This window comes from Haliaeetus albicilla, chromosome 24 (assembly GCF_947461875.1).
Source record: "Haliaeetus albicilla chromosome 24, bHalAlb1.1, whole genome shotgun sequence".
In the NCBI taxonomy this organism is placed as follows: Eukaryota; Metazoa; Chordata; class Aves; order Accipitriformes; family Accipitridae; genus Haliaeetus; species Haliaeetus albicilla.
Genome location: NC_091506.1, coordinates 14823776 through 14834625, shown reverse-complemented (window position 1 = coordinate 14834625; position 10850 = coordinate 14823776). Strand labels below are relative to the sequence as shown.

Here is a 10850-nt window from a genome sequence, read left to right as displayed (position 1 = left end):
AAGTTTTAGAAAATTAAAGTTTCTTACAGTTGCTTGACTATATTAAACACACATCAAAATACCTGTTTCACTTCCAGATGTAGTATGAATAGCAGTTAAAGAGTCTGGTTAATTGTGTGGTGTCCATAACTGCATTAAAAGTGTTTCAGATAAAACAATTGGACTCTTAAGCCCAATCTTCTTATATTACTAAGAAAAGCCCAATGAAAGAAACTGAACAGTAATGTTTTATTTTGATATTTGACTTCTAAGTTATAGTATCATAAAAATTTTATTTCTGCAAATGTCAGCTGCACTCTTTTTTCAACAGTTTATGTGTTTGTGTACAGGTACAAATTATGGCAAAAACTATACTTATAATTTAAAATGTTGAACATGCTGCCGTATCTCAAACCTTCAGCTTTCCAACGTTTTTTCCACCCTCCCAGAAAATACATTTTAAAACATCCAAACAACGTCCACACACTTTGAGTCTAGTAGAAATTAAAGGGATCCTTTCACTGTTAACATTCTGTTTAGAGTTTACTAATGCCTGAAAAGAGTAGTAAGCTAACCTCTAATATGTGTATTAACATATTTGTTTTAAAAATATTTTTTACAAGGATTTTTGCTGTTATTCTTCTTGAAGGGAAAATACAGAATTCTTGCAAATTCAGTCCTGTGTCCTTCCAGCTTCTCAATATACACAATATTTTTCTAATTTTTGAAGCACTGTAGCTTTGTAAAACAAAACAAAACAAAACAAACCCCAAACTATGCTAAATCAGGTTAATTATTACTTTTCTCAATTTTATATATTTTAAGTGTGGGCTTGTCCTACTCTAAATTTTCAATTAATTAATTATACTCTCTTTCTTCTGAGGACATATAATATGCTGTTTCCACCTTATGCTAAGAAGGAATGAAGGAATTCTTCTTTTCTCCCCCTCCCTCCCAACAGATTTGATTGGCATCTGCATAGATCTTACAATTAAAAAAATAAGATTTGCAGGATTGTACAGCAAATTTTGAAGAAATAAAAATAAAAACATTAATGACAAGTGATTCTTCGTGCAACTGCCTTCATCTTTTTTCAAAACTGAGCTTTCTTAGAGCTCAAAATGAAAACCTAATTCCATTAAAGTAATACCAGTTCTGCTACTGAATTTAACAGAACCAGGAAGTCTTCCCTATCTTTAGTCTAGCATAAAATAAACAGTATGTGAGCTGGGACTTTCCATGGAGGAAAGCAGCATTGCCTTCACCAGCTAGCTGCTAAGAAATTGCCTCCTCCTTGTATTTTGCAGCTTTGGCATTTCTATGCACAGCAGCTCTTCAGCACACAAATTTTGTAACCTTTCTGCCTGTCTTATCAACCCAAACGCTCTACTAAAATGGCAAGAATGGCACTGAATCAAGATCCTTCACAGCTGGATTTAGTGGAGAACCATTTACCTCTAGATTATTCTGCCTAGTTTGACCCAGGTATATTTCCACTTCAAAGAATGGGAAAACATGAAGAATTTTGCTTTCAGTACAGCTCAAGGCACAGCATAAAAAAAAAAAAATCATCATGAAGGTGCAGATGATTCACTAGGTACTTAAAAACTACCAAAAACTTACTTGGGTGTTGCAAGTTTGAGGTTCTCCAGTTAAATGTTCTTTAAATTCAGAAAACAGGAAGCGTAAAAAACATTACATTAATGGACAAGGTCCTCCAAACCTGACACATCCATCTAGTTGATCACAGAATTCCGTATTACAATTGCAAAGCATGTTGGAATTATGCCATTGATGGTTATGTTCAAATAATTGTTACAGCACTTTCTTACTCCAGTTGTGACAAGAATTTGAAGTCTTTTGTTTGAAAATTCAAATGATTAAGTATAAACTGATGCAAAAAAAAAAATTACCCTGGAGCTTTAAAGCTGCTCAGCCAAAATCATCACTGGCTTAATAGTTCTATCTCATGCTATTAAAATGGATAATACAATGTAAGTTATCAAAACAGTTATCTCATCTATCAAAACTGAGAGAATATTTGAGGTGGTTTAGTTCTCCCTTGATATATTCCTAAAGTAACCTCCTGATAGTGGAACGTGAAGACAGGTTAAATGAGACAGAATCTGACTCCATGAGCAAAATTAGCAAAGGCACATTGATAAGGTGTCCTTTACTATTTTCTGTTATCATGCTTATTCCAATAGTGCCTAGAATTGCAGTTACATAGATGGGTTTTACTTATGAAAAGTTGCTCTTTGGAAACAGCAAGGATATTTTGGATGATGGTATATCTACCTGGTCACTGCAGAAGAAAGGACACGCATGCTCTGTGTCTTTAGATAAACATGTCCAGTTTTAGTTTTGGCATTTTTTGTTAATATAACACTAGTAATATTATACTGTCTTAATCAGTAAGTAATGATAAGTAGTATGAACCACAAAATAACTCATAGGCTTCTGTTTACTGGTTGGCTCAAAACAAAGTATTCATGTCTGTTAACTGCTTAACTGGTTTTACCCCAGGTAATCTTGTAGCAGTATGTTCTTGAAGGATAGTATGAAATCCCCCATAAAGCATACTCATCTCATGGCTGAAAAAAATCCAGAATGATGCCTTAAATAAAAAATCTGGTCTTCCTTCCCCCATCTCTTTAAAGTATTCTTTATATTAACCATTCCAGGAAGAAAATGGGAAACTTCAGTTTCCTTGGTATCACTCAGCATATGCAGGATCTATACTGTTGTCTATTATAAAAATGATACTTCAGACTCAATATGGTACTATTTGTGAGTCATCATAGCCAGATTGTGGAGAAGAGACAGAAGAATCATACAGAAGAGGGAGACATGTGCTTATCTGAAATTAAATACTGAGACACATTTACATTTGGGAAAGAGAGGAGACTGTGAGGAAAGGAGCTCAAACATTTCTAAAAGAAAATAATTTCTGCTGATGAATTTCTAGATCTCACATTTGGCATTTTATCTTGCTTCTGAAAATAATCCTGCTCTCATTCGCTACAACACCCCTGCCATCAAGTAAGTCAGCACTTAAAACTAGAGGCTGGACTACAAAATTTACCAAGACTTAATGTTCCAAGCTATTTTATGTCCAGTTGCAAGATTATTTCTAGCAAAAAAAAAAGTCTTGATTATGGCATCTGTAAACAATGTAATATCATAACATTTAAATTAATAATAGGAACAATTTTGAAATGCATTCTCATCTATTTTTCCAAGCTGCATTTTTCAAATCATGAAAGACCAACAGATTCAAGTTTACTGGCTATAAAAAAATCCCTTAAGAATAACAGATCTTCTTCAGGGAGTATTTGTTCCTTCATGTAGATGTAGTGCTGAGACAGTGTGGTAGTTAAAGCACAAACAGAGGCTGTTGATAAAGTGGCAATGCATAACAATGCTGTAATGTATTATAAAGGAGCAATTGCCTGCAGTTCGTCAGTATGGATATGGCAATGAAGTTCTGCTTTACATATTCCAGGCACTAAGAATTTCGTAGCAGTGATTACAGGAGGTTCTTCTTCTCCTATAAAAGGAAAAAAAGTGAGGTTCATTAATTGAAACACTGATTTTCTATTTGGTCAACATTTTAGAAACAATGCAAAGAAAATTTATGAAAACCCTCTGGATCATAATGCCATACATTCATGATGCTGAACTACCATGCCCAGTAACTCCTTATCTAAAGAATTAATACAAATTTTCTACCCAGGCAGGGCTTCTTAGAGAAAATCTTGTTAGTGAATGGACCTAGTAAAGGTTTGGTTGTTGGTACTTCCTCAAAATTAAACTGGTTTGAACTTCAGTTGATGATGCCCAATATGATGATCTCCTTGAGAATCTTTTCTTTGCAGATCAGTAGTCTGCACATGAACTGCACCAAAAGACAAAGTACTACAAGTTATGTGATTTATGATTTTAATTGAAAAGATTAAATCAAACTGTCCTTTAAAGAAGAAAGGAAAGATCTACCTTGAGATGCTAAATGACAGAGCTATTCACTTCTGCTCTGACCAAGTAACAGATAAAAAATAGGTAGCCAGAACAGAAATGGTACTGTGAATTCAGAGTAACAATTTGGACATGTCCAACTATTGGAACAAGAATAAAAGCTAAATAATTCTATCTACTCCTCACATGATTAGGCATATAAATACTAGGGCTATAAATATTTTGTATGTCTGGGACAGTAAAAATATTTAATGGGTTGCACTCTAAAAGGCAGATGATGCTCAGTTCTAGACATTGTCTCCTTTGTACTCTTGTACCTAATTAGGGCTGTGGTTTGGGTGAGGGGAGGTTTGAGTGAGAGTCGGTCAGAGCGGTGCTTTTGGACAGGGACAGCGAATGGGAAAATGGCAGAAGTTATTTTGGTTTCTTAAGATGTTGGAACGTCAGTGTTAAGATCCAACTCTACCAGCTAGTGCTGTAATATTTAACCTCTATAGCTGAAACATGTGAACAAGTAGGTATGTGACTTGAGAATTAATTACAGGAAAGACTGCCTCTTTCTTCCAGTGACTCCTTGGCAGCTGGGATACCCAGCTGACAGCTCTGTGATTGAATCAGGAGGGGAATACTGGTAAAGCATTCTCACAGAAAGGACATAAATGTTAAACTAGCATCCTACTTTCATCCAACACTAGAACCTTTACAAATATCATCTGTAATTTTTCCCACAAATGTGAAAAAAGGCTATGTTAGAAGATGGCAGGAAATTAAAGAATATATTAAATTTGGAACAATAACAGAGTATTTGTGGCTTATGTAACGAAATCAGTAAATCTGGAGTTTTTCTACCTGAAAAGTTTTCCGGTTTTAGTTATTTTGTCCTATAGACTATCTAGCCTATCAATATAGATGCTACGTCTGTAAATCAACATCTCTATTCTCTCCCCCCAAGATAATTCTGGCATCAACTATTAGTTATGAATTATCTGAATAATAAAAAAATTAATCCATTTAGCCAAGAGAAAAGTCTAACAAATTACCTTACTGTCAATGCGCATGCAAGAAAGCAGAACAGCATACCAGCATCAAAATGCAATATTCACCTGTTGTAGCTGCTTAAGGAAAATCTCAGCAAACAGCAGTTTAATCCTATGAATGCAATTGCTGGAACATTCCACACTGATGTAGTTGTGATGCCAGTTCAATGTTCTGTTACTGGTAAGGTCGCATCAGCTTTTTATATAGCCTAAGGCAATATCTACACCTTCTAACCATAGGCATCTAAGCTGGGTATCTATTTCAGAGAGTGTCTTCCAAGCATTTAAACTCCTCCACTGAAATCTGTTTGTTCATTCCCCCCAAGGCCATATCCAGTGAGAAGCCTAATGTCATTCTGAAACTTCAGTTAACTGCAGTACAGACTATATTCCTAAAGGTTCTAGCATGTGTTGGAGCAAAATAGGATGTCAGTTCTAGATTTATGGCTGTTCTGTATGAATGCTTCACCATATCACCCTCTTCATTAAACCATGCAGCTGTCAGCTGAGTATCCCAGCTGCCAAGAAGTCCCTGGAAGAAGGAAGCCATCTCTCCAATAATAGGTCAAACAATGAGAAGTGACTTATTAATAGAATTTTAGTGAACTCTTATTTAGCTAAGAATCCCCACTCCCCAATAAGTTAAGGAAAAGATTCATTTTTCTGAAATTATTGAAACCTATCTTTTTTACCATCTTTATACAATGCTTACCTTTCTCTGCAGCGTTCTATATGACTCCTCACATATTATCTTAAGTATTTTGAGATGGTAGAAATATGCACACAGTAACTGAACATAATTTTTGAAACACTGCTGTATCTTACCTAAACCTGATGATGAAGAAACACTTCCTGTAATGGAAGATGTTTCAATTTGGTCTGTCAATAGTCCTTCCATTAAAGGTAAAGATAATTCAGATGAAGGAACAGATGAATCATAGATTCCAGAATCTCGAGGCATATCTTTAAGATTTGAAGCTTTAACAACATGTAACAACGGCTGAAGAACAGAGCTGCCACCACCTTGAACATCCTGAGTTTCTGTATCTTCTCCAAGGTTTAAGTGCTGAATTATACAGTGAGAGTCTGAATTCCCCACTGAAATATTTACATCTGTTTTCAGGTAAAAATCACCATCCATCACCTGTTTAGTCACCAAGTCATTTAAAACCAAGCCTGAATCAAATTTTTCCATGACAGGCTCCGAGTAATGCAAAGAAGGTGGAGGGAAGGGAATAAATTGTTTCTCAAACCAGTCTGGTTCCTGATCAATGAACTGATGCATATTGCAAATGGCAACATAAAGGGACCTCCCAGATTTGCTCCTGAAATAATTCCTTTTACTAATGTTAACAGGAAACACCTCTGAATCCTGTACACTAAGATCTCTGGAGTGTAAATGCGAATACAGCTGAGGGAGATTGTCCATGAGTTTGTATTTTGTACTTAGATCCAGAATACCAGGGATGTCTCCTTCACAGGAGTAATCAAAGTAGACTGCAATGAACTTGCAGAGGTCATTTGAATTCTGCTTTGCTTGACGAAGCTTCTCTGCAACAGTTAACACAGCAAACAGAAAGAGTTCTCCTCTTCCTGCATCTTTGGTTATCCCTCTGTGTTTCCAGTTCTTTTTTTCAACAAAGTATTTCATTCCCTTGGAACACACAATGATGATAAACTGGGACTCGTTTATTTTTTTAATAAGCCATTCTTTCTGACCTTCTTTACAAATTTTTAGATCTTCCCACAAATCTAGAGCCACCTGGAAAAGAACAGAACATTCTGGTTGATATTCATTGTAAGATATATTTGCTAATAAAATTTAAATGAGTTATACTCAGTGAGTCAGCTTGTATTTATCTGAAAGTCGAGAATTAATGATTAATATAACTACAGCTTGTCTCTGATACAAATACAAGCTGTTTTAAAAGAGAAATAAGTAGTAATTAACATAGCATTGACAGCGAACAACCTGGAATCAATGATACTAACTATGTCAGTAGTTATTTGCCAAAATAAGCAAGGCCTCACATTCATTCTAAACTTGGCTTGCAGGCTGAATATTTCAGTGGGCTAAGGCAGTAGGTGAATTGCTAAGGTAAAAAGGAGAACCTTCTGGACTTTTTTTTTTTTTAAAACAAGAATGCTACTTACTATATGAACCCATTTTGCTGCTTACTTATTACATACCTAATTATACCCATGTTACATATAAATTTATGGAATCAACAAGTAACAGTGCAAAGCCAGGTAGTTGAATGTAAACTGGTTTCTTAAAAAATAAAACCGCTATGGATTTGGTACATCGCAATATTTCTCAGGGAATAAAAAGAATATAGAAAATGTGGCTGGACCAAGTAAATTACTATTTACTTATCTGATCAAATTAGATATCATCAATCCACAATAAACAATATATTGTGCATGCCTCAAACAATGTAACTGTTGTATATCTGGATTCTTAATGTGCTGAATGTGAAGGAAATCCATAGTCATTTATCATGTTTTTCATATTAATGAAATCTGATGCCAAGAATTTTCATATCTAGATACAAACATAATTAGTGCCTATAACATCAAGCCCTTTCAGTTAGGCTGCAAAATAGCAGCAGCTTATCTCTGATCAGAAAGCTCTGAAAATTTAATCATAAGTGTTTTTTTATTTTGTACTTTGTCAAATTTTCTGAACATTTTACATGGTCTGAAATGTCTGTATACACCAAGATGAAGGGCACAATGCTTTATCTCATGAAAGAAAGAATGAGCAGGAGAATAACAGAAAAAAATAGATGCAAAAGACTTCTGTAATAGATACACATCAACACTATTTATGAAGTCTTCTCTCAAGCATTTTTTCCAGAAAACAAAGTATTTTTGTTCTGCTACCTCAACCATAACAGAGCGGAAAACTTTGCCATGTCAGAAGACAGAGAGTAGGTGGATGCCTAGAACACAAGGACTCGTGAAAACTGTTATCGCAGAGTCAGCTACAAGAACAAAGTAATCATGCCTGAAGTGGTCAGGCAGTTGGACCAGATGATCATTGTAGGTCCCCTCCAACTGAACTATTCTATTCTATGCACGGGGAAGAGAAGCCACTTTACAGCTGCTTGGCACATACTCTGACACTACCTGTACAATGCAGGTAGTTTTTCTTTAGTGTCTGTTTTTGTTTCTGTTCTTCAAAACACTGTCTGATCTCCTATATGTGAGAAAGGATTTTTAGTGTGGCCATGTCATTATTTTAAATGACTGTTAAATGCCACTGGTTTTGTCCTTTGAGAAAACATTCCAATTCAACGTGAAAAATGGTTGTGCAAATGTTCCATTATGCATTGAGCACCACTTTTTTGTATCAAACTCCACAGCTTTAATAATAACACATATTATTTCTGTATGTAGACACTATCAATATTTTGTTATATAAATCTTAAATGATGCCTGATACCATGTGTTCCATGATACACAGTTATAGCAGTAACAGCTCACCTTAACACTATTTCAAAGAAGTATGGTGTAGCAGGGCTAAAGTACATCTCTAAAAAGGGGATTTAAGTAAGTTACCTATAAAACACCTTACCTGAACTATTTTAAACATTATGAATGAATTGTGAACATCCCCCAACATGCGAGGCATCGATTATGTTACTGTGTGTGGCCACTAGAGGCCAGACTTGCTGTATAGTTCAAAAACTAGTTCCCATTCACATTTAAAATCACGGTGGCAGGAAATGCAGCAAAAATAGGTTAACAATTGTCTTGCCTTTTTACAGTTGAAAAGTGAAAGACTGGCCACGTATTGATTATATTTTAGAAAGCAGTCTGAGATTCTAAGCCTAGTTGTTCAAAGTAACAATTTGAATGTCTTTCTCATAGCTTTCAATCAAAACCAAGAAAAAGACATGCTGATTTTACAGCATTAATGGAACAGAAGGGAAGTTAAAAAAAAATTAAAATCAATAAAAATTAATACATAATGTCAACAATTAATCCTAATTACATAGATTTTGCTCTACGAGTAGGAGTTTTGATACATTCAACTACTTTAAAATTACAATATAAAACGTCTTTTAGGATTACTGAAGTGTATCAGGTAGACACCAATACCTCTTTGTGGCTGCTGACTATAAAGATGCAAGACCTATTTAACAGAAAAAGCAGTTAATATGAAACAAGCTAAACATGGCTGAATGAAAGTCCTGGAACCAATACAGTACACATTTTCCACTACTTTTTTTTTTTTCACATGGGCTATGATCTGTTCCTTTTCCCTAAGTAAAGGAAATGTATATAGCCAATATTTAGAAAAATAATGAAAGTTATCTCTGTGGAGAGATTGAAATATCTCACTTTCAAGCACATAATTATTATGAATTTTGGGGGTGCTGTTTCAATTACGGAAACTCTGTTTACAGAAGAAATGAGTTTACCTCACAGCCACAAAAGTCCTGAAGAAAATAAGCAAAGCATTGGATGACGTTAACATGTTTCTGGCAATCTTTACTGGAATAGCAGATGAACACTTTTGGCCGGGGACGAAGTCTTTCCACATGGAGACCTGCAGCATATGCTGAAGATTCTGAGCTCTCCTCATCTAGATGGGAATATATATTTTCTAGATTGGAAGAAAGAAAGAGAGTTCACACTATAAAGCTTGGTTTTGTTCGGGTTTTGTGGGGTTTGTTTTGGTTTTGGGTTTTTTTAAACTTTTGTAGGCACGTTACTAATGCATACAGTAATGACTTTTTTCATAAGAGATTCCTTTCCTTTCCAGCCTGAAAAACAAAAGTTGCACACACTCTATTTATCCAGCTTATGAGTTGCTACATATGTGGAAAAAACTTTGAAAGTGAAATGTGCAATTATTACTGTACAACTCAGCAAACTCAAGAAAGGTTTATTTTTATAAATAGTGAGCTTGTTTCAACTCTATCCAGCTTAAACAGTCTTCACCTCTCTGTTCAAATAGTATAAGCCTTAAAGATGTATCATCATCAAGAGTTCCCTGTATAACGGTCTTATTTAAAAAAAAAATAAAAAAACCAGACCTACAACACAAGCCAGGTAAGAATATTAAACTCCAGGAACACAGATCCCTTCAGAATATCATACAGTATCTCTCTGGTGTATATAGACACACACACATTTGGACATTAATTTGACATTAATTTGAATTAGGATATGATTAATTTAAATCAAAATAGCTATTAGTGTTTCTTTCCTTGTATAGATGTTTTTATGCTGGAACATAAAAGCCTGGCTTTACACCAGACTAATTCAATCTAATTCTACAGTTGATTAAACTAATTTGGAATAAAGCATGAGTATTTCAAAATAAGAATATCCATCTAGGGATTTAATTTAGAACAATTCAAAAGGAATAGCTATTCTGGAACAACTCTCTCTGTAGACAAATCCTTACTGATTTGTCTGGGTTTTGTGTTGGAACTGTGCTAGCTGTGAGCAAAGGGATAACTACAGAAGACCAGAAGGTAAAAGGATTTAACCCAGATGGCATATAGCACTTGCAGTATAGCTCAATGCCAAAATTCAGATGGATAACACAGATATGTGAGGTTTGGGGAAGTAATCTCTTTTTCCACATCCATGAAACCGCATGATTCCCTAGATTCTACAAAAAATGCCAATTGATTTTTAACATCTCAATGTTTAACAAGTGTGGCTTGCCAGCTCCTGGACACAGTGGAGAGAGAAGTCAGCAAAGAGGGATGGAATCTCATTTAGAGAAACATCTGCAAGTAAGTCTTCGAAAGAGTAAATTTAGGAAGATGGCTTAGGATGAAGTGTAAAGGCAACTTCCAGGAAAGTGAGCAAATCTGGAATAATAGATACAGGTAG

The 10850-nt window shown here is 35.1% G+C and overlaps 1 protein-coding gene across 2 annotated transcripts in view; it reads right to left on the bottom strand.

Moving 5' to 3' along the window:
- Window positions 1–214: 214 nt before the first annotated feature.
- Window positions 215–10850, bottom strand: part of IL17RD (interleukin 17 receptor D) — a 75486-nt gene continuing 64850 nt past the window's right edge. For both annotated transcript variants that reach the window (XM_069812265.1, XM_069812264.1), the window contains exons 11-13: window positions 9422–9606; window positions 5817–6753; window positions 215–3529 (exon numbers count right to left, since the gene is read on the bottom strand). In XM_069812265.1, coding sequence (XP_069668366.1) covers window positions 3414–3529; window positions 5817–6753; window positions 9422–9606 — 1238 coding nt within the window. In that variant the 3' untranslated portion in view covers window positions 215–3413. The remainder of the gene's footprint in view (window positions 3530–5816; window positions 6754–9421; window positions 9607–10850) is intronic.